Raw genomic sequence first — 27,437 nt, 5'->3', positions numbered from 1 at the left:
CAAGCATGAAGCCCTGGGTTTGATTCCTCAGTACCACATACGCAGGAAAGGCAGAAGAGATTTTGTGGCTCAAAATGGTAGAGCACTAGCCTTGAGCAAAGAGAGGCTCAGGGAGAGTGCTCCGGCCTAAATTCAAGTTACAGGACTGGAAAAAGAAAGAAAGAAAGAAAAAAAGAAAGAAAGAAAGAAAGAAAGAAAGAAAGAAAGAAAGGAAGGAAGAAAGGAAGGAAGGAGAGAAAAAGAAATTCAGGACAGTTAATTTCAGAAAATGGAGGATGTTCAAATTAGCCATGATGTGGCAAATCACTTCTTTGAGGGTGATACTTACCAGTGTAAAGGAAGTCTAAACCTCATGTACACACCTGGGAAAATTCTTACAGTTATACTCTGGTAAATAAAACCTATGACTCAGGAATGTAAGAGTAGCAAAGTTGTTGAGTGCTGATGGCTCACACCTGTAATCCTAGTTACTCAGGAGGCTGAGATCTGAGGATTGTGTTTTAAAGACATCTGGGGCAGGAAAGTCCATGAAACTCTTATCTCCAATTAAATACTCAGAAGCAGAAAGTGGAGTCATGACTCAAGTGGTACAACACTAGTCTTGTGCAAAAATACTCAGGGACAGTGCTCTGAGTTTAAGTACCAGCACTGGCAAGCCCCCCAAAATTGTGAAAAAGTTTTAGAAAGTATTGTGTCTCAACTTCAGTTGGTTCTGCTGAAGGAGAAGTGAGACATTGAAACTTTACATAAGAACATCTGAGTGTGCCAAAATCTTGAACCCTCAGTTTCCAGTGCATTCTTTGGGTTTACAGAGGTGACTCCTCTGTTCCATGACGGTGCTGCAGAAGACTTTGTTTTACAGGAAAATGTGTCCTGCTCAGGATTCTTTTATTATTATTATTATTATCATTATTATTTTGGTCTGTTGTGGAGATTGAACTTAGGGCGTGGGAGCTGTCCCTGTGCTTTTGTTTGTTCAGAGCTAGTGCTCTACCACATAAGCCACAGATCCACTTGGCCTTTTTGCTGATTCCTTGAAGATCAGTGTCTCAAAGACCATTCTGCCCACGCTGGCTTCAAACTGTGATCCTCAGATCTCAGTCTCCTGTAGAGAAGACTGCAGGCATGAGTGAGCCAGTGCTGTGTGGCTGAACAACTTCTTTAAATCATCTACCTAAGTGTCATTGCTTTGGATCTCTGTGAAGTACTGTGATGGCACTAGAAAAAGAGCAATTTGTAAATCGTTGACCAAAATTTAAATAGGCTGAACACTGTGGCTCTATTATCTATTTAGTAATCAAAGCAGCTCTTTAATTTACCATGGTGTGGAACATAATTTCACAATCTGTCCAATTATAGCGATTTTCATCTTAGTCCCCACATGGAGAATAATGAAATTCTTTTTCACATCTTGTTAATGAATATGGGATATGTTTTTCCATTTGAGTCATAAGAATCTCACTAACAGTTAATTCCAAAAATATAGAGTCCTACAGAGCATATAATAACCAACTTATCTAAACAGACTCTAAGAAGTAGCTTAGAAAGTACTTTTGTTTGTGAATCTTATGAAGAGAAACAGCAGAAAAAAGGATAAAGAAAAACAACGATAGGAATCCTGTTGTTCTAAAATGCACTAGTCTTCTAAGTCCCATACTTCCTTTATTGTTGCCTAAGTTTCCAGAGCTTAAGAGATTAACAAAAATCATTTATTTTTTCCAGTCCTGGGCTTGAACTCAGGGCTTGAGCACTGTCCTTGGGCTTTTTCAAGGCTAGAACCTTACCACTCTTGCACAGCATCATTTCCGGTTTTTCTATGCATGTGGTACTGAGGAATTGAACCAAGGTCTTCGTGCATGCTAGGCAAGCACTCTACCACTAGGCCAAACTCCTGGCCACTATGTATTTATTTATTTAGTCAGTCGTGGGGCTTGAGCTGTGGGCCTGCGCACTGTCCCTCAAGCTTTTTGTGCTCTACTACTTGAGCCACAGCTCCACTTGTGGCTTTTTTTTTGTTTGGTGTGTGTGGGGAGTGGGCAGGTGGGGGGGATTTAATTTGAGATAACTGTCTAATGGACTTTCCTGCTTGGGATGGCTTCAAACCACAATTCTCAGATCTTAGCCTCCTGAGTAGCTAAGATTATAGTCAGGAGACATTGGCATCCAGCACTAGGGGATTTTGGTTGGTTGGTTTTTTCCTAGAGGCAAGTAGGCCATAATTCATAATTGGAGAGTCACCTGGGCAGTTGCTGGACCTACCAAGTCTTTTAATACCTAATTGTCAGAGGAGCTAGCCATAAGGTTTCCAAGCCAATCTATGATGCTTGCTGTGGTAATGGGGGCCAGGAAGAAGAAACCTGTCTGAGGCCCAAATCTAGGCACAAAATGGGTCAGTAGGCTGGGGGTGGGGGCTTTCAATAAGGGCTAGTGGCTTTTGGCCTTCCGCCAAGACCAGGGGTACTGGCCCAGGGTTTTGATTGCCTTTCTGGGACCCCCATTGGCAGAGAGCCTGGATCAGGGATGGGTAGCCTCAATAAACGTGGGAACAGCAAGGGGTGTTGATGAGGTCCTATAAAAAGAAGCCGTGAGGGGCTGGCAACCTGGCCTAGTGGTAGAGTGCTTGACTAGCGTGCATAAATAAAGCCTTGGATTCAATTCCTTGGTTCCACATACACAAAAAAAGCCAGAAGTGTTTCTGTGGCTCCAGTGGTAAAGAGCTAGCCTTGAGAAAGCTCAGGATAGTGCCCAGGCTCTGAATCATTCCCTTATGACTGATTCTCATGGACTTTTCTGCCTGGGCTGGCTTGAACCACAATCCTCAGATCTTCATACTCCTGAGTAGCTGGGATTACAGGTGTAAGCCATCAGCACAGCTCCTCTACTTTTTCAGTAATTGTCTTTTCTCTGCTACTCCAGGCCTCCCTATCTAGGTCTGTTTGCCTCCTCTCTTCCTTTTCCTCTCTCTTCTTTTTCCCTTTCTTCTTTCTGTATTTTTGTTTGTTTGTTTGTTTCTTTTTAGGTCTGAGACCAAGACTCTAACTCCATATCTGCTGCCTCTTGCACTCATTGACAGAGCTCTACCAACTGAGCCATGCTTCCAATGCCTCATTTTTTGTGCCAATAATAGGGCTTAAACTCTGGGTTTGGTGGCTTTCCCTGAGCTCTTTTGCTTCTTGACTACTTGACTTATACTTCTATTAGCAACTTTTTTTTTTGTAGTTAATTGGAGATAAAAAAAAGTCTCACAGATTTTTCCTGCTTGGTCTGGTTTCAAACTGAGATTCTCAGACCTTAGATTCCTGAGATTCCTGAGTAACTAGGATTATTGGCATTGAGTCACTTGTTCCTGGCCTTCCTTCCTTCATTTCTTTTTTTTTTTTTTTCCAGTTGTGGAGCATAAACTCAGGGCCTGAGCACTGTCCTTGGACTTTTCTCAAGGTTAGAGCTCTACCACTTGAACCACAGCACCACTTCCAGCTTTTTTCCTATGTACGTGGTACCGAGGAATCGAACCCCGGTCTTCATGCATGCTAGGCAAATACTCTACCACTAGGCCAAACTCCCGGCCCTTTGGTTTTTTTTTTTTTTTTCCTGGTGTGTATGTACGCATGCCAGGGCTGGAATTTGAAACCGGGGCCCTGTGTTCTCACTTGATTTTTTTTTTTCTTTCAAGTGATACTCTATTACTTGAGCCACACTTCTAGCTTTTTGCTTCTAAATTGGAGCTAAGAATCTCACAAATTGCCCTGCCTCTGCTGATTCAAACTGGTGTTCTCAGATGTCAGCCTCCTGAGTAGCTATGGTTATAAGCTTGAACCACCAGAACCTGGTGGAGACAAATTGTTATGGGCATTAAAGAATTCAAGGAGCAGGGTGCCTACCAGTGGGTTATATCTGTAACCTTACCTACTCAAGGGACTGAGATCGGAGGATCCTGGGTCAAGACCAGCGCAAGCAGGAAGTCCATGAGACTCTTATCTCCAGTTAACTACCAGAATATTCAGAATTGGACTTGTGGTAGAATACAGGTGGTAGAATGATAGTCTTGAGCAAAAGAGCTCAGGGATAGTGCCCAGACCCTGAGTTCAAGCCACAGAACTGGCACCGAAAAGAAAACAATTCAGAGAATAGAGACGATGGTGGCCTGGTGGTAGAGAACTTGCTTATCCCTATACAAGGCTCTGAACACTACAAAGAAAAAAAAAAAAACTGGGTGCTGGTGACATGCCTGTAATCCTAGCTACTAAGGAGGCTGAGGTATGAAAATCACAGTTCAAAGCCAGCTGGAATAGAAAAGCCCATGAGACTCTTGTCACCACTTAACTACCTGAAAAGTCAGAAATGGGGCTGTGGCTCAAGTGGTAGAGCACTAGACTTGAATGAACAAGCTCAAGGACAGTGCCCAGGCCCTGAGTTCAAGCCATAGGATTGGCACAAATAAAGAAAAAGTATTCCTTTTGAGAACATTACTCCCATGAATTCTTCCTTCTGCATATATGAGAAAATTATCCTCTGGGCCGGGAGTTTGGCCTAGTGGTTAAAGTGCTTGCCTAGCATGCATGAAGACCTGGGTTCGATTCCTCAGTACCACATATGTAGAAAAAAGCTGGAAGTGGTGCTGAGGCTCAAGTGGTAGAGCTCTAGCCTTGAGAAAAGTCCAAGGACAGTGCTCAGGCCCTGAGCTCAAGCCCAGGACTGGCAAAAAAAAAATTATCCTCAAATAATCAATTTTACTACAGAGGTCAAGATGAGGTTGAAAATATGGCTTAGTGGTAGAGTGGTTGCCTAGTATGCATGAAGCCCTTGGTTCAATTCCTCACTACCATGTAAACAGAAAAAGCCAGAAGTGGTGCTGTGGCTCAAGAGGTAGAGTGCTACCCTTGAGCAAAAGAAGCTCAGAAGCACTGCCCAGGCCCTGAGATTAAGACCCAGCACTGGTTAAAAATGGAAAGAAAGAAAAAGAGGTTGGCCTAGTGGTAGAGTGCCTGCCTAGCATGCACAAAGACCCAGGTTTGATTCCTTGGTACCACATACATTGAAAAAGCTGAATACAGTGTTGTGGCTCAAGTGGTAGAGTGCTAGCCCTTGAGAAACCCCAGGGACAATGCCCAGGCCCTGAGTTCAAGCCCCAGGACTAGCACAAAAAAAAACAAAAGCGAGAGAGGCCAAGAAGTCAGGACAGGTACCTTTGATGATTAATACGGAAAGGGATAATCATATATTATGTACTTGCTAATGAAAGAGCATGACACTGCCTGTGCAGCATCAAGTACTCAGTGCAAGAGTGTTCAGAATAATTGACCCTAAGTCGAATCATGAGGCAAGCGCAAGCCTAGTACAGTAAGAGATTTTTTTTTTTTGTGGGTCATGGGGCTTGAACTCTGAGCCCGGGCACTGTCCCTGAACTCTTCAGCTCAAGGCTACTGCCCTACCACTTTAGCCACAGCCCCACTTCCCATTTTTTAGTAATTAGAGATAAGAATCTCATGTTCTTTGGTGCACCAGCTGGCTTTGAACCGCAATCCTCACTCAGATCTCAGCCTCCTGAATAGCTATGATTACTTGCATGAGCCACCTTGCTCAGCTGGACGAGATAATTTTATCTATCTATCTATCTATCTATCTCTCTACCTATCTTATCTATCTATCCATCTATCTATCTTATGTCAGTCCTGAGGCTTAACCTAAGGCTTAGGCAACTTGTCCTTGAGCTTTTTTTGCTCAAGGCTAAGGCTCTATCACTTGAGTCACAGCTCCACTACTGGCTTTTTGGTGGCTAATTGGAGATTTAAATTTGATTTGTCTTCCTGGGATGGCTTTGTACCTTGATCCTCAGATTTCAGACTCTTTTTTTTTTTGCCAGTCCTGGGCTTGAGCTCTGGGCCTGAGCACCGTTCTTGGGCTTTTCTCAAGGTTAGCACTCTGCCACTTGAGCCATAGCACCACTTCCAGCCTTTTTCTATGGATGTGGTACCGAGGAATTGAACTTGGGTCTTCGTGCATACTAGGCAGGCACTCTACCACTAGGCCAAACTCCCGGCCCAGATTTCAGACTCTTAAGTAGCTAGGATTACAGGTGTAAACCAGAAGTGCCTGGCTAGGAAGATGCTATTTGTGGGACTATTTTGAGTCACATAGATGCTGGTTCCAAAGAGGAAGAGGGAAGGTGACAGTGACTTGCATGAAAGTCATTTTCTACTTTTAATCTTTGACTGAGGATATCAGGATTTCCCCTGTGACCTCTGAGTCACACAAATTGTTTTGATTTTATTCTTGATCTCAGATGAGGAAGACTGAGTTAATCACATAGCTCAATTCTTAGTGCATTACCATAACTAGTCTGTGCCAGATCCTTCTCCTGTTTGATTTATTCCCTATTAACCCATGGCCACTTTTGTATCTTTCCTTTCCCAAGGCCTGAATTCTGATTTGCTGAAGATGGATGTGATTTTCTGATTTTCATACGATTGGCATCTTTGCATGTGCACAACAGAGCCAGCCCCAGGGCTTGGGTCCTGAGCTTTTGTGCTGAAGGCAGAAGGCTAGTACTTTACCACTTCAGTTACAGCTCCACTTAGGTGTGTTTTTGTTTTTGTTTTGTAGTTAGTTGGAGATAAGAGTCTCACAATTTTTTTTTTTTTTTTGCCAGACTGGCATCAAACTGCAATCCTAGCCATGTGCGATGGCTAGGGTTACAGGACTGACACCACACCCAGCTTCACCAATTATTTTCTTGGTTCTACTGAATCTTTTCATAGTCCCTTCCATTTTAAAAAGAGGTCCTAGCTGGCTGCCAGTGCCTCATGCCTGTAATCTGAGCTACTCAGGAGGCTGAGATCTGAGGATCAGGTTCAAAGCCAGCACAGGCACAAAAGACAGTGAGACTCTTATCTCCAATTAATCACCAGAAAACTCGAAGTGGGGCTGTGGCTCCAGGGGTAAGGTAGTAGCCCTGAGCTGAAGAGCTCAGGGACAGCACCCAGGCACAGAGTTCAAGCCCTATGACCCACAAAAAAGAAACACACACACGCCTGCAATCCTCAGATCTCTTGAGCATCTAGGATTACAGGCCTGAACCACTGACATCCAGGTGCATGTATTCTTTTGTTCCCAAAGTATGTGTATAGTATACTTGTGAGCATTGTGCTCTAGTGCTGTGAGCACAGCCGTGCTGTGACATGCCACTCGATCTGTGGCTTCTAGTAGCCCCGAGGACGAGCATCCATTTCAATAAGCCTGTGCCTGGACACCAGATTACCTGTCACTCTGTATGCCACAATACTGCCCATGTTCCCTTATGGACCTGAGACTACTCATCCTGCGAAAGCCTAAATGCTGTGTAAGCTCATCCAATGACAGAAAGTATTTACTGATGCTACATATAGGATCAGGTATGGCACCCAGGTCCTGGAGCTTTCTCTCCCACACAATACATTAGGATGTATGAAAACAATATTTTATAAGTAGTAAAAAAAAACGATGCCGAGAATGATCACATGAGGTGGTACTGATTGTTACTTCGATTAGGTACATAAGAGTAACCTACAGTGCGCCTGGACACTGTTCCTGAGCTTTTTTGCTCAAGGCTTAGTGCTCTACCACTTGAGCCACAGCTCCAATTCTGGCTTTTGGGTGGGTGGTTAATTACAGATAAAGCATCTCGTAGATTTCCCTGCCCAAGCTGACTTTGAACCGTGATCCTCGGATCTCAGATTCCTGATAGCTAGGATTAGAGGTGGCAGCCACTGGTGCCTGGAATCATCCTTTTCTCTTAGGGTGCTAATAGTTGAATCTAGCATCCTTCATGTGCTGTTTATTCTACAGCTGAGCTACCCCCCCACTGTACCATCTTAAGTAATATGTTTTTTGTTTTGTTCCTAAGCAGGGTGAAAATGATTAGGAGTACTGAGCAAGGTATTCTGTAAGATTTCATATTCTGAAATGTCCTTCTGCTCCATTGTCTAGAGAAAATGATGATGGGACCACAAGGAGGTAAGAAATCTAGAGGAAGCTGGATGCTGGTAGCACACGCATGTAACCCTAGCTAATCAGGAAGCTGAGCTCTGAGGATGGCCATTCAAAGCCAATCTGGGCAGTACATTCATGAGATTCATGTCCAATTAATCTTTTTTTAAATTTTTTATTGTAATTAGTAAAAGGGTTACATGATATTTGCCAGATAGAAGGTGCATTAATTCACATACATTGATACCCTTTCACATGTCTTGGTACCCGTTACCCTCCCCCCCCCCGCATGTCCAATTAATCTTGAGAAAACCACATGCTGTTTGTCTCTCTGATTTTGGCTTATATCCCTCAACATGATTTGTTTTAGTTCCATCCATTTCCTTGTGAATGCCATTATTTTATCTTTTCTGATGGCTGTATTAAATTCCATTGTATACAGGTATCACATATTTTGGATCCATTCATCTGTAAGTGGAACATCTGGGTTGTTTCCATATTTTGACTATTGTGACCAGTGCAGCAAGGGCAGGTGTCCTTATCATATTCTGGTTCATGATGCTCAGGGGAGATGCATAGGAGTGATATGGCTGGTTGTAGGGAGCTTCTATGTTTAGTTTTTTTTTTTTTTTTTTTTTTTTGAGGAATGTCTAGACTGCTTTCCAAAGTGGTTGTATTAGTTTACATTCCCACCAGTAGGGCTCCTCTTTTTCCACATCCCTGCCAGCATCTGTTGTTGTCTGAATTCAGCATATTGGCCATTCTGACTGGGGTGAGATGGTAACTCAGGGTTGTTTTAATTTGCATTTCCTTTATGGCCAGGGATAATGCATGCTTCTTTGCCATTTTTACCTCTTCTGAGAAGTCTCTTTCCATCAACTTGACATTGCAAATTACATTGTTTGCCCAAGTTCTGAAACTCCTTAGAGGAGCCAGAATTAGAACTCAGCCTGTTTGGTTTCAGTCCACTTCTTCTACCTTGCCATCACAGGTTCTGTGACATAGAGACATGTTGTCTCTATTCTAACCTGCATTTCCTATTCTCCCCCCCACCCACACTCCAATTTAGCTTGACATAAACAAGCAAGCAAGCTTGCTGGTTGTTAATTAGAGATAACAGTCTCAAGGACTTTCTTGCCTGGGCTGGCTCTGAACCTCTCAGATCTTAGCTTCCTGAGTAGCTAGGATTATAAGCATGAGCCACTAGCACCTAGTTTGTCTCTTCACTTTGTGGTAGACTATATTAATGCCAAGGTTTTCCTAGATAGGACCTAAAACAACTCAATTTGGTGAAATACTTGGCCATATGTCAGGTTATTGTTATTTTATTTTTATTTTTGCCTGTCCTGGGGCTTCAACTTAAGGCCTGGGCACTGTCTTTGAGCACGTTTGCTCAAGTCTAGCACTCTGCCACTTGAGCCACAGCACCACTTGCAGCTTTTTCTGTGTATGTGGCATCAAGGACTTGAACTCAGGGCTTCCTGCAGGCCAGGCAAGCACTCTACCACTAGCCCACACTCCCAGCCCCTTTATTTTTCTTTTTGGTGTAGCTCCTGAGGCTTGAACGCAGGGCCTGAGCGCTGTCCCTGAGTTTTTTGTTTTGTTTTTCTCAAGGCTAGCACTCTTCCGCTTGGGCCACAGCTTGCTTCAGGCCTGTGTGGTGGTTCACTGAAGACTCGTGGACTTTCCTGCCCAGGCTGGCTCTGAGCAGGGATCCTCAGATCTCAGCCTCTTCAGCAGCTAGGATTGCAGGTGTGAGACACTCGTGCCGGCTTTTTCTTCTGTTTATGCATTAATACTTTCATGCGACTTTCTGGAGTGTTTTTTTGTTGTTTTTTTAACCAGCTCTGAGTGCCAAGGAAGGAAAGTCTTTCACACAACCGTACTCTTGAGGGCTGGCTCTGGGGCGACGCTGCCCTGGGCCTGGTGCTCCCGGGTCCTGGTCTTCGTCCTACCGTGAAACCATGCGCGTGGAGCGGCCTTTCAACAGGGGGTACCCACCGAAGCCCTGGGGCCGCAGGGCCGGTTTCTGTGGCAGTGCGCGGCTCCTGGGCGGGATTGGAATCACCTGTTCTCGGTGAGGCCCTCGAGACAATCCCGGGGGTGGGGCGGGAAGGGCGCAGGTCCTGCCAGCCTGTGCTTCGCTTCACCCCCACCACCTGGCGGCCAGCGATCTGCGCATGCGCGAAGCCACACGCCGGCTCCCGCTAGACTGACCACTCCTAGATGGGCGGGGTGACGGGAAGAGGGCGGGCCCACAGGAAGGAGGCGGGCCCAGAGCCCGGCACGAGCGCCCGAGGGGGCGGGGCCTAGGGCAGGCCCTATAAAAGCGGTGCGCGCGCCAGCCGGAAGGGCGGGCCTGGGCGCGGGCGGCGGAGGCGGCTGAGGCGGCGGAGTCTGTGGTGCCTGTGGTGCCGCAGACTCTGCGGGCGAGGCCGGGCGGGGACGCGGGAGGAGACTGGAGGACACTCGCGAGTGCGGGGTGGCGCCGGTCCACCTGCGCGGCTCGCCTGGCTCCCGCTGGCTCTCGGAGGCGGGCGCGGGCTGCGGCGGGCGCGGCGGCCAGGGGAGGTGAAGCCGGCCGGTGGCGGCCTCGGTGGGCGCGGTCGGCGTGGCGAGGGCCGGGGTCAGGGCGCTCAGGGGAGCGGGGTCGGCAGCTGGGGCAGCGGCGCCGGCTTTCTCCTAGCTTTTCCCTCCTAGCGACCTTGCAAGAGTGCCCCCCGCGTCCCCAGGGCGGTGGGAAGGGGCGGTGTCCGCCCTGTTAGGGTCGTGGTGACCCTGTGGAGCAAGGAGACTTGATGCCTTGAGGAACGGGGTGGGCCGCTGCTGGGCGGCAGGAGCGTGCTCACGCCCCCAGCGATGAGCTGAGGCCGCCTGGGGTGTGAGTGTTCTGGGGCTCCCCTCAGAAGGGTTGCCTGGCCGTCTGTCCAGCAGTGATGAACTTATCGCTGGGTCCTAGAGACCCGATAAGAATTATATCAAAGAGAGCTGAGCATTCTGTTCCAGAAACTTGGAGGTTTTGGTTTACCTGTCATTCATGACTTGAGGGTAGGCGGGGAGGGGTTAGGTGAAGAGGTTCCAAAGGCCACCCCTCGACCTCGGAAAATCCCGAACGTGTTATTTGTGAAGAGAGGAGCTGGAAGCTATTGCTTGATTAGCAGTTCTGTCTCCCCGACTCTGGAAAATCGAACTTCTGGAAGCATCCTCTATATTGTAGATTTTACCAACATAAAGGCTATCTTGACTGGCTTCTGCTTTGCCATAATTACGTTGAAAGTTACGGGATAGAAGTGCAGTAGCTGAAGTACTATTGGCCTTATTATTGTTTGACTGAATATTCTTTTCTTGTCCTTCAGCATCATTTGTTTCCATGGTGCGACTTTCTTCATCCCCTTGTAGTTACCAGTCACCTTCAGGCCATTCAGAGGAGGGAAGAGACCGGAATATGAAGTCATCCAAGCCCCAAGTGAATCACAGTCAGCCTGGGGAAAGCCAGCAGGCTACCCTTGTTTCTGCTGCATCTCCTTCCCAGGCATATGAGACCTATATCGATAATGGACTCATATGTCTTAAACACAAAATTAGAAACATCGAGAAAAAGAAGGTAACCCTCCTCTCTCTCAGACTTGCATGTGCACAGGTTTAAAGAGCTTACATTTTCTTTGTATCAAATAGCACAGGCCTATCTTCCTGACAGATTGCTAACGTTGGTATTTACTTGCCTGAGTATAAACAGGCAGGCTAAATGGTGGATGCATGAAATATTCCATTTATCAACATAGCTAGTAACATATTCTTTAGAGTAAAATTATTATGAATGCTGAATTTGAAATACATTTGTTATTGTAGGTTACACGAATTTCTTGAGTGGAGTATTAATGTGTCTTCTCCTAGATGAGTAATAATCCTGATTTTAAGCATGGATTCCTATGACTTTGTGCACAGTGGATATTGCAGTAGAGTTGCTGCAGTCTTGGAAGCTTTAACTGTGGTGGAGCCAGAAACATGGTTCAGCACTAGTTTTTGTGTTGCTAGGAACTGGTTTAAGATCGGTTGGTGAAAGTATTATAGATGGCCTTGTAAAGAAACTCAGGGATCATTATTAGCCTGATGTTACAGTAAATGCTAATGAAAAGATCCAAATAATTTTCATTTCCTGAGTCATGTAGTCTGTGAAAGAGTACTAAAATACTTTTGCTGTTGCTTTGTTGTGTCATGATTCTTCTGCTTTCAACAGTTAAGTAGATAATTGAGGCCGAGTGATTCACTGTATAGACCTACGGACTGGCAGATTTTTTTTGTCCAAGTCCTAGTTAAACCTGAGGAAAGTTACTTTTACTGGAGGGCTTTGAAGAGATTTATGTGTGTGTGGGTGCATGCATCTGTGCACGAATCCTGGGGCTTGAATCCAGGGCCCGAGTGCTGTCCCTGAGCTTTATTTGCTCAAAGCTAACACTACCATTTGAGCCACAGTTGTACTTCTTGGCTTTTTGGGGTAGTTAATTGGAGGAAAGAGTCTCATGGACTTTACCGTTTGTGCTGGCTTTGAACCCTGATCCTTAAATCTCAGCCTCCTGAGTAGCTAGGATTACAGGTGTGTATCAACCAGTTTCTATCTCCTCACTGTGCTTTTAAAAGCGAGGACGATAGTGGAGGACCAGTTGCTAGTGGCTTTTGTAGCTCTCACTACTTATCTCTCGAATGAATACATTTAATCACTAGGGTGGGTTTTCCCAGTCAATACAAATCCTTACCACTATGAGGACCAGTCAAAGCCAGATGTAGTAGTGGGGATTCACTAGTGGCTTTAATATTTAAAAAATACTAGGTGATGCTGGTTGCCAGTGGCTCATGCCTGTAATCCTACCTACTCAGGAGGCTAAGATCTGAGGATTGCAGTTCAAAGCTGGTCCAGGCAGAAAAGTCCATGAGACTCTTATCTCCAATTAACAACCAGAAAACTGGAAATGGCATGGTAGCTCAAGTGGTAGATTGCCAGCCATGAGCTGAAGAGCTCAGGAGTATCTCCCAGGTCCAGTGTTCAAGCCCTAGGACTGGTACAAAAAATTAAAAATAATAGGTGGAGAAACCACCTATGTGGCTAGCTATACTCTCTAGAGTAACTGTAATACCTCTTTCCATTTCAATTCCTATGTGGAAGTACTGGTACTGTGTTTTTTTTGTTGGTTTTTTTTTTTGAAGCTTCTGTGTTTTAAGACTTATGTTGGTTGTGGGACTTGAACTTGAGCCTCTTTGTGCATAAAGCTAGTATTCTGCCACTTGAGTTACATTATCACTTCTGGTTTTTGAGTGGTTAATTGGAAATAAGAATCTCACAGAGACTTTTCTGCTCAAACCAGCTTCAAACCATGATCCTCAGATCTCAGCTTTCTGAGTCGTAAGGATTACAGGCATGAGCCATGGTCCCCAGCTGTTTTAAGACTTTAAAGCCAATATAAGAGGAGTCTGAGGCTGGGAGTTTGGCCTAGGTTAAAGTGCTTGCCTAGCATGCATGAAGACCCGGGTTCGATTCCTCGGTACCACATACATAGAAAAAAGCCAGAAATGGTGCTGAGGCTCAAGGGCTAGAGCTCTAGCCTTGAGAAAGTCCAAGGACAGTGCTCAGGCCCTGAGCTCAAGCCCAGGACTGGCAAAAAAAAAAAAAAAAAAAAAAAAAAGAGGAGTCTGAAACATGCTTGTAGAATACTATAAATATAGTTGATCTTTACCATTATGGGCCAAAAAATGTAATTTATTTTTCGTATGTTTCCTTAAATAGCAAATCTAGTATAAAAATAGCTTTATATTATAGTTGCTATAATGCTAGAAAAGACCATTTTATATTTCTGTACTTCCATTGGAAAGTTTTGTTAGAAAAAGGCCATATAATTCAACATAACTGAACTAGTAATGTAAGAATGAAGTTAAGCAAGACTACTCAGCCTGGACACTACTGACATTTTTTTGCCAGATAATTCCTTGTTGTGAGGCCATCTTGGACATTGTGGGATATTTAGTCATGTCTGGCATTTACCCACAAGGTGCTAGTAGCATTGTCCATCTTCCCCCAACTCTGTGAATTGTGATAAACCAAGAATATCTACAAGAAACAACCACAAAAAAAAAACCCAGATTGAGTGCCACAGGAGGGGGGCCCAGCAATGGACTGAGGAAGTCCAGTCCCTGTGCATTAAATAGTTAAACTAGAAGTAGTAGAAACCATTAAAAAGACTATCTAATATTTGTACTTTCAGAAGTATTATTTGTGCTGTCCCTGGGGCTTATACTTAGAGCCTGGGCACTCCCTGAGCTTTTTTTGCTCAGGGCTATTGCTCTACCACTTGAGCCACAGCACCACTTCCAGCTTTTTCTGGGTATATGGTAGCGTGCCCCGCTAACACTGTACCTCAGATCTCAGCCTCCTGAGTAGCGAGGATTACAGACTTGAGCCACTGCACCTGGCTCTTAGCTTGTATTTTTTTTTTTTGCCAGTCCTGGGTCTTGAACTCAGGGCCTGAGCACTGACCTTGGTCTTTCCTCAGAGCTTGCGCTCTACCACTTGAGTCACAGCAGCAGTTCCTTCTAGCTTATATATTCTTAATACTTGTGCTGTGCTGGCCCAAATTCCTCCTCCCCTAAACTGAATATCAAACAGGGATTCAAAATACCTGTTTTTTTGTATTATTTTCTGCTAAAACTGGGATTCCATTTTTTCTAGGATCCCATTAGTCTCATGTCCAAAATTACTGCTGTGAGGCTCCTTGTTTAGGAGGCTGTTCATATGTGGCAGGAGCTCTGCCACTTACCCCATTTCTTCTTCAGTCAAATGAAACTATAACCTTTATCAGAGTTGTGAGAACTAAATGAAAAGGGAAGCCACACTGCCTCTCACCTCCAGCACAGTCCCGCTACTCTCACTTTGGGGTGAGTGCTGGACACACACCTCCTTCAGGTATGAATGTTTTACCATACTAAAGGCACTTTCCTGTAGAAAGAGTAGTAAGTGGGTAAGTCAGAATGTTTGAGCTGTTAGCATCAGAGTATCCCAGCCTTCATGACTTATACTTGTAGTTTTCAATCTGTTCTGAGAGCTGTGGACCTTGCATCTTTGAGACAAACTGAAGCCCAAGTCAGCCTGGCTGGAGGTGAAAGTTTCTCATTTCTCATGGTCAGTGCCCAAATCAGCCCCCTTGATTCTATGGGACAAAGTCCAGTTACTCAAAGCAGGCTAATGTGTGTGTTTTCCCCTTCCAGACTGACACTCATACCAGTACCTGTCTTGTAAAATACAATTTTTGCAGATTGACAGCTTACTTCAAGAACCTTTCCCTCCAAAGGATTACTATCTTGTATTGTTTATTGGCCTTAATTTTATAGCAGAATATAGTAGATGTTTTGTTTTGTAGCTCAAACTGGAAGATTACAAGGATCGCCTAAAAAATGGAGAGCAACTTAACCCAGACCAGTTGGTAAGTGGCTTATAATTCCTGATCAGACCTTCTGTTTTCTGTTCTCATTAAAATTCTAGGTGGGGGCCAGGAGTTTGGGCTAGTGGTAGAGTGCTTGCCTTGCATGCCTGAAGACTCAGGTTCGATTCTTCGGTACCACATACATAGAAAAAAGTCAGGAGTGGTGCTGAGGCTTAAGTGGTAGAGCTCTAGCCTTGAGAAAGTCCAAGGAGAGTGCTCAGGCCCTGAGTTTAAGCCCAGGACTGGGGAAAAAAAAAACCCAACAAAAAACAACTTTAGGTAGCTTTAATGATAGGCTAAAAGGGATTTAGAATCTGCTGGCTCTTTCTAAAAAGATTGTATCACCTTTGATAATGTCTTACAGATTTTTCTGTTGTCTCATTTGTGATATAGATGGGGTATAGGTTAAATAGGAGTGAAATTGTAGACCAGCTCAGTTACCATCTGGACTTAAATTTATGCTAGAGTGGATTGAAAGAGAAGGTTTTTCCGTATTTTTTTCTCAGTATTTATGGTAGCTTCTCTTAGGTTTTTCCAGTTGCTTACCCTTGGTTTGTTTTTTTTTTTTGTCTGTTTATTTTGTTTGGGGGTTGAACTCTGTCCTTGAGCTTTTTTGCTCAAGTGCTTCTACTACTTTGAGCTGCAGTGCCAAGCTGGCTTTGAACTGTGATGCTCAGATCTCAACCTCCTGACTAGCTAGGGATTATAGGCATGCGCCACCAGTGCCCTGCTACCCCCACCCCACCTTTTTTTTTTTTCCCATGGTTTCCTGTACTCTTCTACCTTGGATTTCTATGACTCTGGTAGGCATGATTATCTGATAGCTGTCTGGCTACACTGTTTTTTGGTCCTGGAGATTGAATTTAAAGCCTTATACGTGTGTTAAACATACGCTGTACTTTTGTGAGGTATACTCCTGGCTCTGATACTTAAACTTTTAAAATTTAACCTTAGTGAGGTTGGGTGCTGGTGGCTCATGCCTATAATCTTAGCTACTCAGGATGACTGGGATTTGAAAATTGAAAGTCAACCCAGGTGGGAAAGGCCGTGGCGCTCTAATCTCTAAAATTGGAGTCAGTCTGGGCAGGAAAGATCATGATACTCTAATCTCTTGGATTATCTCCAGTTAGAAACTAAAAAATCCAGGGGCTGGGAGTTTGGCCTAATGGTTAAAGTGCTTGCCTAGCATGCATGAAGACCCGGGTTTGATTCCTTGGTACCACATATAGAAAAAAAAGCCGGAAGTGGTGCTGAGGCTCAAGTGGTACAGCTCTAGCCTTGAGAAAGTCCAAGGACAGTGCTCAGGCCCTGAGCTCAAGCCCAGGACTGGCAAAAAAAAAAAAAAAAAAAAAAGAAACTAAAAAATCCAGAAGTGGAACTGTGGATCAAGTAGTAGTGCTAGCCTTGAACATAAAAGGTCAGGTATATGGTATATTTTATATATGTTTATTTGTTTATTTGAAATAGGAAAGGGAAAGGAGGAAACAAGATGATTGGGGGCTGGGGGAGGGAAATGGGGACAAAAACATAAGACGGGGTATCAATGTGTGAAAAGTAATGCACCTACTATCTGGCGAATGTAACTGTAACCCTCTATACATTACCCCGACAATTAAAAAATAAAAATAATATTTTTAAAAAAGAAAAAAAGGTATAGTACTCAGGTTCCTGGTTTCAAACCCTAGGACTAGCACATTAACACAAAACTAATCTTACTATATGAAATGGGGTTGAAGCATGGCTTAAGTGGTAGAACACAAAAATGTTTGAGCACAAAAGCTGAGAAACAGTTTTTGTTAAAGTCCGTAGTATGGCCATTCACATTTACACATAAATAACCTTACTGTAAATAGAAAATATGTATCTTTTTCTTTGACATTGTTTAACTTGGTCCACAGTGTACCTGGTAACTAAATTTTATCTAATTTATGAAGGAAGAGTCTTTATAATATAGAATAAAATAATGCTTCCTTGATGTTTTCTGTTTTGAGTTGGTCATATTCTTAGTTTCTAAGCAGGGACAAAATATATGTAAAAGTTATTTGATTTAGTTTGAGTCTGATATCTCATACCTTTTTCAACAATTTTTATATCACAGTTATTGGCATTTAAGAATTTTTTTCATTTACTAAGTTGTCTCTGAGTCAGAAGTTTTGTGATGTTCCAAATTATAATTTCGCTGAGGCTCATGTTTCAATTGTGTGGGCTCTGAGAATGGTGTGCACACATAGCCAGTGAGAGGACTTAGCTAGACACCAGCATTTCAATATGGCTTTGTTTTCATGTAGTCACATGTTATAGCCAGTAACACTTCACTTTTCTTTGTATGTTTGAAGGAAGTGTTCTGTTACTGTAGTGTTCTATTGAAACGTAGGATTAGGAGGGTTGGTTTTCTGAAAGATGTTAAAAATACAGTGTATTCCAGAGGCCTAGCCAGGACTCGTGCCCTTCCCCACCCCCCTTCCAGCATGGGGCTTGAACTCTGGGCCTGGGCACTATCCTGAGCTCTTCAGCTCAAGGCTAGCACTCTTACCCCTTGAGTCACAACATCACTTCTGGTTTTCTGGTAGTTAATTGGAGATGAGTCTCTTGGACTTTTGTACCCAGGCTGGCTTTGAACTATGATCCTTAGATCTCAACCTCTTCAGTGTGAGCCACTGGCGCCTGACTTTTTTTTTTTTTGCCAGTCCTAGGCTTGAGCTAAGGGCCTGAGCATTGTCCTTGGGATTTCTCAAGGCTAGAGTTCTACCACTTGAGCCACAGCACCACTTCTGGCTTTTTTCTGTGTATGTGGTACCAAGTAATTGAACCCGGGTTTTTGTGCATGCTAGGCAAGCACTCTACCATCAGGCCAAACTCCCGGCCCTGAATTTTTTTTTAACTTCCCTTTTTGTGACAGGGTTTCAGAACATAGTTCAGGTTGTCCTTAGACTCGTGATCCTCCTGCCTTTGCCAACCTGGAGTGCTGGGGTTGCAGGCATATACTACCATGCCCCACCAGGCAAACTGTAATCTTCATATTTCATGATATCTTCATAACCACTTATTGATTCTGTAGTAGATGAATGTTGGTTTCTTAAGTAATAATCCAACAGATCTAAGAGATCAGTCTTCTAAACTGTGTATTTTGTTGAGAGGGATTCTCATGAACTTTTGACCCGGGCTGGCTTTGGACCTCAATTCTCCTGATTTCCACGTCATGAGTAACTTAGATTGCAGACATGAGCTACTCTGCCCAACTGAAGTTGCAACTTGGGGGGCTTGAACTCAGGGCCTGGGCACTGTCCTTTCTCAAGGCTAGCATTCTACCATTTGAGCCACAGCACTACTACTGGCTTTTTCTGAATATATGTTACCAAGGAATCAAATCCAGGGCTTCATGCATGCTAGGCAAGCACTCTTCCACTAGGCCACGTTCCTGCTTCCCCCCCCCCCACTTTTTAAACTATATTCAGGTGTTGTATAGAGGGTCTACCATTTTATAAATCAGGTCATGAGTATATTTCTGTTTTGGACAAATGTTACTCCTTCTTTTACTTTCCCCTAGTTTTTCCCCCCAACTCCTGCCCACAAGTTACATGGTTCATTTTTCACAGAGTGTATACTGAATAACATGATTGCATTTGTTCACTCTTCTTCCTGCCCTCACTAATAAGTACTTGCATAAAGATGTTATAAGTCTATAGGCCAGATTATGAGGACAATGCATCCTGATCAGTGTCACTTCTTCCATCTTTTTCCCCCAATTCCCCTTTCTATCCTTTTCCTCAAGTTATGTAGTTTAAAGTATATTGAATATGACTACATTAGCAGCAATTTTTTCTTTCTTTCTCTCTTTTTCTTTTGTTCTGACTTCTTTTTTTTGGTCAGTTGTGGGTCTTGACATCAAGATCTAGATACTGTCAAGGCTAATGCTCAGCCACTTTGAGCTGCAGTATCACTTCCAGTTTTCTGGTGGTTAATTGGAGATAAGAGTCTTACAACTTTGTTTCCTTCACTGGCTTTGAACTGCAATCCTCAGAGCTTAACCTCCTGAGTAGCTAGGACCAGTGCCCTGTTGATTCTATTCTTAATTGAAATGGAGATCACAGTACAAGTTGAGTATCTTTTATCTGAAGTACTTGGGACCAAAATTATTTCAGATTTTAAGAGTTTTTGGACTTTTTGGAATATACTTACTATCTAGTGGTTGAGCATTCTTAATATGAAAATCTGAAATACTCTAAAATGTGAATTTTTTTTTTTTGCCAGTCCTGAAGCTTAAACTCAGGGCCTGGGCACTGTCCTTGAACACTTTTTGCTCAAGGCTAGACACAGCACAGGCCTTTTCTGTGTATGTGGTACCCAGGAATCCAACCCAGGGCTTTGAACAGGTTAGGTGAGCATTCTACCACTAGACTACACTCCTGGCCTCAAAGCTGAGACTTTTTTTTTTTTTTTTTTGCTAGTCCTGGAGCTTGAAGTCAGTGCATGAGCACTGTCCTTAGGCTTTCTCAAGGCCTAGCGATCTACCACTTGAGCACAGCACCACTTCCCACCTTTTTTTTTTTTTTCCTATGTATATACCGAGAAATTGAACCTGGGTTTTTGTGCATGCTAGGCAAGCACTCTTACCACTAGGCCAAATGCCTGGCCAAATCTGAGACTTTTTTTTTGCCAGTCCTGGGCTTAAACTCAGGGCCTGAGCACTGTCCTTGGATTTTTCTCAAGGCTAGAGCTCTACCACTTGAGCCTCAGCACCACTTCCGTTTTTTTTTCTAAGTATGTGATACCAAGGAATCGAACCCGGGTCTTCATGCATGCTAGGCAAGCACTTTACCACAAGGCCAAACTCCCGGCCCCCAAATCTGAGACTTTTTAAGCATGGTATTTAAGGATATTTCTGATTTTTGGATTTGGGGATAAGGGATGTTCAACTGGCATATGATTCTGTTCAAATGATTTAAATTCTGTTCAGAATGTTGCATCTTTGAGGCTCCAGACTAGTCAACACAATACCTAGTTTAATGCTATACTTACTGTCAGGGTTATAGTATCTAGTATGAGCTTACGTTCATGGATTTTATCATGAGAAGACCAAGAGGAAACAAGCAAGTGCATGTGGACTTGGAGTAAAGTGCTAAGTGGTGAAGTACTTGACTAGCATATGCAAGGGCCTGGGTTCCCAAACCAGTCCTGGGACAAAATAAGTAAAAGGAAATAATCAAATACAAATACAGTGTTAGGAGAGTATGAAATGGTGATGTTAGAGTCTAGTGTAGTCTGGAAAGTTTAGATTGTTTCCCTGAGGGAGGAAGGCTTCAGCTGAGACTTAAAAGATAAGACTTAGCTGGAAATGGGAAGGAAGAAGAATAGCTAGCCAGATGCTAGCATGTGCTTGAAAAAGAAAACAATATTTTCATGCAGACCCTTTCTATGAAATGGCTAGGTGTTCTGAGTGGATGGAGTGATGAAACTGAGAGGAAGTTCATATGATTCAGGTCTTCATGTGCTATGGATGCCCAAGAACATCTGAAATAATGTAGGTGCCACTTAAGCCAAGAACAAATACAAATTTTCAGTTAAAAAAATCACTTTGACTGCAGATTAAAGTATGATTTGGAAGCCAGGTATTAATGGCTCATGCCTTAATCCTGGCTACTCAGGAGACAGATCTGAGGGTCATGGTTTAAAACTAGCCTTGAAAAGAAAGTCTATGAGTTGCATATCACCAGTTAACCATCAAAAACAAACAAAAAACCAAAAGGAAATGGAGCTGTGGCTCAAGTAATAGAGCACCAACCTAGAAAAATCTCAGGGACAGTGCCCAGTCTTTGAGTTCAAGCCTCAGTATTGGCAAGAACAAAACCACTTTGATTGTGGCATAAAAAATGATTTGGAGATAGTAAGTTTAGCAATCTAGGGGAAAGGTTAAGGAAACTGTAATGAGGAAGTGGGGGAGAGGTTGGGTCAAGTACTCTACTTGATAAGTGTGAGAGGTAAACTCCATATGGTTTGGTGAGTGAATGTAGGAACAAAGGGTAGAGCCAAAAGACCTTTCTGTCACACTTGAGTGGTTGGGTGAATGGTAAAACCATGTACAGAATGGAAATATTGGGAGAGATGATGATTTCAGAAAGATGGGTAGAATAAAGAGCTCAATTTTGGACTACTGATTTTAATGTTCCTATGTCATCATGGGGTTGTGTTTAGTATTTATATGTCTGGAGCATAAAATTCATTCTAGAGATACATCACCAGATTGGCTGCTAATTGAGCCAATGAGAAGAGTCTTACCACGAGCAAGAACATAGCAAGCAGAATAGAAGCAAAGACAAGAGTCCAGAGGAGCTCTGACATTTAATATTTGGATAATGGCTAGAAATAATTTTCATAGCAATAACATGTGTCAGGCATCCTTCTGAGTGCCCTATATGTGTTAAATCATTTAGCTATATAGCTTCTATTTGAATTCTATCTGTTATGCCTATTTTTTATTAAAACTTTTTTAACAACACGGTTTTTTAATATCAAATTTCAAATGTCATGTTCTACAGTCAAATATTCAAGAAAAAATCTAAATGTAATTATTGGCATATAAATTTAAGGACATAATTAAATTAAGCTGAATCTTTATATATCATAGATATATATCGATCTATATATCAATATATGTCTATAGAATATATATCCTATCATAGACCTGTATGTCTACATAGATAAATTTGTATCTCCAAATTCATGTCAGTGACCTGGAATACCAGAGTATTGCATCATCACTCTCGTATTGTTTAGATCTAATACCCACATATCAGGGAGTCTATGTGCCTTATGTTCCTTTGGTCTTGGCTTATCACTCAACATGATTTTCTCTAGTTCCATCTACTTCCCAGCGAATGCCATTACTTTATCTTGTCTGGTGGCTGTGTAGAACTGCACTGTACATATGTACCACATTTTTTGTATCTATTCATATGTATTAGGGAATCTGGGTTTTTTTTTTATTTTTTTTATTTTTTTGCCAGTCCTGGCTTGAACTCAGGGCCTGAACATTGTCCTTGGGCTTTCTCAAGGCTAGAGCTCTACTACTTGAGCCACAGAGCCACTTCTGGCTTTTTTCTATGTGTGTGAGGAATTAAACCCAGGTCTCTGTGCATGCTAGGCAAGCACTCTACCACTAGGCCAAACTCTTGGCCCTCATATGCCTGTTTTTTTTAATGGACACTAAAAACAAGAATTATTGGTAAATTATTGGAAAAATAGGAAAAAGGGAAGTATAACAATATGGAAAACTAGAGAAACAGCCAGGTGCTGGTGCTTTGTGTTTGTAATCCTAGCTATTCAGGAGGCTGGCTTTTGGCTGATTAATTTGGAGGTAGTTTTGTACTTTTCTACTCCAGCTGGCTTTGAACTAGAATCTTCAATCCCAGTTTCCTGAGTAGCTAGGATTGCAGGCATGAGCCAAGGGCAACTGGCTTTCCACAAAGATTTGAGTTACATTCCTATCCCCCCTCATTCTCTCACCTCCTGCTTACTTCTGATCAGTTTGGCAACATTTAAAAACTTGCTTATTGGGCTGGGCACAGTGCCTCACGCCTGTAATCCTAGCTACTCAGGAGGCTGAGATCTGAGGATTAAAGGTCAAAGCCATCCCAGGCACTAAAGAATGAGAAACTTGGGTTGGGAGAGGGAAATGGGGACAAAAATATGAGAAGGGGTAGCAAGCAATGTTTGTTAAGTAATGTACCTTCTATCTGTTGAATATAATGTAACCTTTCTATTAATTACAATAAAAATATATTAAAAAAATAAAAATTAAAAATAATAAAAGAATGAGAGACTCTTACTTCCAATTAACCACTGGAAAACAAAGTAGCCCTGTGGCTCAAGGGGTAGGGGGATAGCCTTGAGCTGAAGAGCTCAGGGACAGTGCCCAGACCCAGAGCCCAAGCCCCACAACCGACCCCCCCCCAAAAAAAATCTACATGCCTCTCTAACTTAAATTCTCTCTGTAAAACTAAATTTTCCTTCCTTCCTTCCTTCTTTCTTTTTTTGGCCAATCCTGTGGCTTGAACTCAGGACTGGGATACTATCCTTGAGTTTCTCACTTGAGCTACAGCATGACTTCTGGCTTTTTTTAGTATGTAGTACTGAGGAATGGAACCCAGGGCTTCATGCATGCTAGGCAAGCACTCTACTAGTAGGCCATGCTCCCAGCCCCTAAAAGTAGATTTTCTACTACTAAAATTGAATTTCTAGCATAAAGCTCAAAATTTCACATTTAACTTTATATATCTTCTGATAGATTTTTTACATTTATTTTTTAAAATATTAAAAAAATTAATGTTATTATAAAGGTGATGTACAAAGGGGTTACTATTTCATAAGCCAGAAAATTTAGTACATATATGTATACATATATATATATATTTAGGTAACTACTTTTCTGTGTTTTTGTAGTAAACAGGTAGTTTATAAAATCTTAACTCTTGTAATATACTGCTGTGTTATGGGAATACTTATTTCGAGATATTTCTTTTTACATAGTAACAGAATTGGTATTTCCTTATCTGATTTGATAGGAAGCAGTAGAGAAATATGAAGAAGTGCTACATAATTTGGAATTTGCAAAGGAACTTCAGAAAACCTTTGCTGGACTAAGCCAAGAAGTGAGTATGTTTGCTTTTCCCAAAACACTTTCAACCATTTGCCTTAAAGAAAATGTTAGTATCTAGTAATGATATTTGCTTATTATCTATTGGATTTTTGTTAATATTGTACTGGGGATAGGTGATTGAGAAGAGCAAAATTGGAATCTGAAAGAAACATGCATGCCCCTTTCCTTTCTGTTTGAGATAGAATTTCCTTATATTTCCCAGACTATCTTCAAATTTATGAGACTCCTGCCTCAGCCTTATTGCTAGGGTTAAAAGCATGTGCTGCCAGGCATGGTCGCTTATGCCTGTAACCCTAGCTACTCAGGAGGTTGAGATCTAAGGATCCCGGTTCAAAGCCAGCCTGAGCACTAGAGTCCAAGAGACTCTTATTTCCAATTAACCACTAGAAAACTTGAACTGGTGTTGTGATTCAAGGGGTAGGGCAGTGGCCTTGAGCTGGAGCTCAGGGACAGCATCCAGGCACAGAGTTCAAACCTCACAACTGACATACACACATACACACAAAAAAGCATGTGCTACTATGCCTGGCTGATTATCTTCAGAGAGTTTATTGTTACGATATCAATAGCATATCTGTTCACAGAATCTTAACAGTATTTATCTTCTTTTTGGAAAATATCCAATGTTATAAAACATTGAATTCAAAACCTACCAGAGGTTGGATGTCAGTGGTTTATGTCTGTAATCCTAGCTACTCGGGAGACTGAGATCTGAGGACTTTGGTTCAAAGCCAGCCTGGACAGAAAAGACTATGAGACATTTTTTTTTCCTCTGGGGCTTGAACTCAGGGCCTGGGCACTGTTCCTGGGCTTCTTTGCTCAAGGCTATCATTCTACTATTTGAACCACAGGGCCACTTACAGCTTTTTCTGTATGTGTGGAATCAAACCCAGAACTTCATGCAAGCTAGGCAAGCACTCTACCACTAGATCACACTTCTGGCCACTTTTCTGTTAATGTGGTACTGAGGAATTGAACCCAAGGCTTCATGCATGCTAGGCAAGCATTCTACCACTAAGCACATTCCCAGCCCTGGTGAGACTCAATAAACTATTCACAAAAGGCCAGAAGTGGTACTGTGGTTCAAGTGGTATGGTACTAGCCTTGAGCACAAAGAGTTTCAGGGGTAACTCCCAGGCCCTAACTTCAAGCACCAATAACAACTAAAAAAACAAAAAACAGAAACAAAAAACCGAAGAAGGCTGGGAGTTTGGCCTAGTGGTAGAGTGCTTGCCTAGCATGCACAAAGACTCAGGTTCAATTCCTCGGTACCACATACATAGGAAAAAAGCTGGAAGTGGTGCTGTGTCTCAAGTGGTAGAGCTCTAGCCTTGAGAAAAATCCAAGGACAATGCTCAGGCCCTGAGTACAAGCCCTACAACTGGCAAAAACAAACAAACAAAAAATGAACAAAAACTTATGAGAGGAAAACTATTTTCTTAGTTGAACTTGTGTAACTTTTTTTTTTTTTTGGCATTGATCCTGAGGCTTGAACTCAGGGCTTGGGTGCTACCCCTGAGCTTTTTTTGCTCAAGGCTAATGCTCTTCCACTTGATGTGGAGCTCTAGTCTGGCAGTGGTGGCTGTTGTGGGTGCTGTGGCTGCTGCAGCTGCTGCAGCTGTTGTTACTACTGCTACAGCTGCTACTGTTTCTTCCTTCCTTTTTCATCCTCCTCCTCCTCCTCCTTCTCCTCCTCTTCTTCTTCTTCTTCTTCTTCTTCTTCTTCTTCTTCTTCTTCTTCTTCTTCTTCTTCTTCAGTTAATTGGAAATAAAAGTCTCATGGACTCGTTATTATGGAAATTTTTATTTTGGAGTAATTACCTATTTGCAGTGAGATTATTTTGAAGCTATGACTCAAGTCTAAATATGAAAATCACTTGTGTTTTAGTTTTTTTTTTTAAACAGTCGTGGAATTTGAACTCTGGGCCTGGGCCCTGTCCCTGAGGTCTTCAGTTCAAGGCTACTGCTCTACCCCTTGAGCCACAGCAGCACTCATTTGTGTTTTATATATACTTATACACATAGCCTGAAAGTAATACACTATATTCAGTGTATCTACAACTTAACTGTGATCCAATATAGTTAAGTGCCTGACTTTCAAAAATCCTATCTTTAGTCAATCTTTGATTAGTGCAAATGAACTTTTAAATCACAGGAGATCAGGTGTGGAATTTTCTACTTGAGATGTTACATTGGTGCTCAGTAGATATTAGGTGTGTGTGTGTGTTGGGTTCTGACGTTAGTGACTTACACTTGCTAAACAGTATTTTACAACTTAAGCCATTTTTAAGTCTTGTCCTCATCTCCAAATTTTAGAATTTTTCAGTCAGGGACACTCAAATTGTATTAAATTTCTAAGATATTTTATATATCTATTAAGTTTTCAATTTTTTGGAAAAAATTTGTGGTTCTGGTACTGGAGCTTAAACTCAGGGCTTTTTTTGCTCAACATTGGTGCTCTACCGTTTGTGCCATACCTCCACTTCTGGCTTTTTGCTTGTTCATTGGAGATGAGAGACACACAGACTTTAATACTCAGGCTGGCTTTAAGCATTAATCCTCAAATCTCAGCATCCTGAGTTACCAGGATTATAGGAATGAGCTACTGGCATCTACCTTTCATATCCTTATTTCTTAGCCAGTCTTATATTAGTTACAAATTGACTTCTAAATTATTTTTCGGGGGGGGGGAACCCTAGGGGGGAACCCTCCAAATGAAACAGACTAAATGTTTTTGTTTTCTCCAGTCCTGAGGCTTGAACTCCAGGTCCTGGCACCGTCCTTGATCTTTTTGCTCAAAACCAGCACATGAGCACTATTTCTGGTCTTCTCTGTTTATGTGGTACTGAGGAAGGAACCCAGGGTATCATGCATATTAGGTGGGCACTGTACCACTACGCTACTTTCCCAGCTTTGCTTTTTTTTTTTGTGCCAGTCCTGAGTAGCTTGATCTCAGAGCGTGGGTGTTATCCCTGAGCTCTTTTGCTCTACCACTTAAGTCACAGCTCCGCTTCCAACTTTTTGATGTTTAATTGGAGATAAGAGTCTCATAGACTTTCTTGCCTAGGCTGACTTTGAAATATGATTCTCAGTTCTCAGCCTCCTGAGTAGCCAGGATTATGGGTATAAGCCATTGGCACTCAATCTAAAACAATTTTTATTTTCTAAAACAATTTTCTTTTTTTCTCCCTAAAACAATTTTCTTAAAATATTTACCATAAAAGTTTATTTATTTATTTTTTGTTGGTCATGGGACTTGAACTCTGGGCCTGGACATAATCCCTGAGCTCTTCAGTTCAAGGCTACCTACCCTTTGAGCCACAGCACCACTTCCAGTTTTCTGGTGA

General features: G+C 42.6%; 1 protein-coding gene across 1 annotated transcript in view; it reads left to right on the top strand.

Moving 5' to 3' along the window:
• Window positions 1–10,359: 10,359 nt before the first annotated feature.
• Window positions 10,360–27,437, top strand: part of Caprin2 (caprin family member 2) — a 59,756-nt gene continuing 42,678 nt past the window's right edge. The window contains exons 1-4 of the mRNA XM_090319286.1: window positions 10,360–10,561; window positions 11,322–11,569; window positions 15,372–15,434; window positions 23,996–24,082. Of these exons, the coding sequence (XP_090175412.1) occupies window positions 11,336–11,569; window positions 15,372–15,434; window positions 23,996–24,082 (384 nt within the window). The 5' untranslated portion in view covers window positions 10,360–10,561; window positions 11,322–11,335. The remainder of the gene's footprint in view (window positions 10,562–11,321; window positions 11,570–15,371; window positions 15,435–23,995; window positions 24,083–27,437) is intronic.

The sequence above is a fragment of the Megascapheus bottae genome, chromosome 2 (genome assembly GCF_031878675.1).
Source record: "Megascapheus bottae isolate mThoBot1 chromosome 2, mThoBot2.hap1, whole genome shotgun sequence".
Taxonomy (NCBI): domain Eukaryota; kingdom Metazoa; phylum Chordata; class Mammalia; order Rodentia; family Geomyidae; genus Megascapheus; species Megascapheus bottae.
This window is presented reverse-complemented; position numbering and strand designations above follow the sequence as displayed.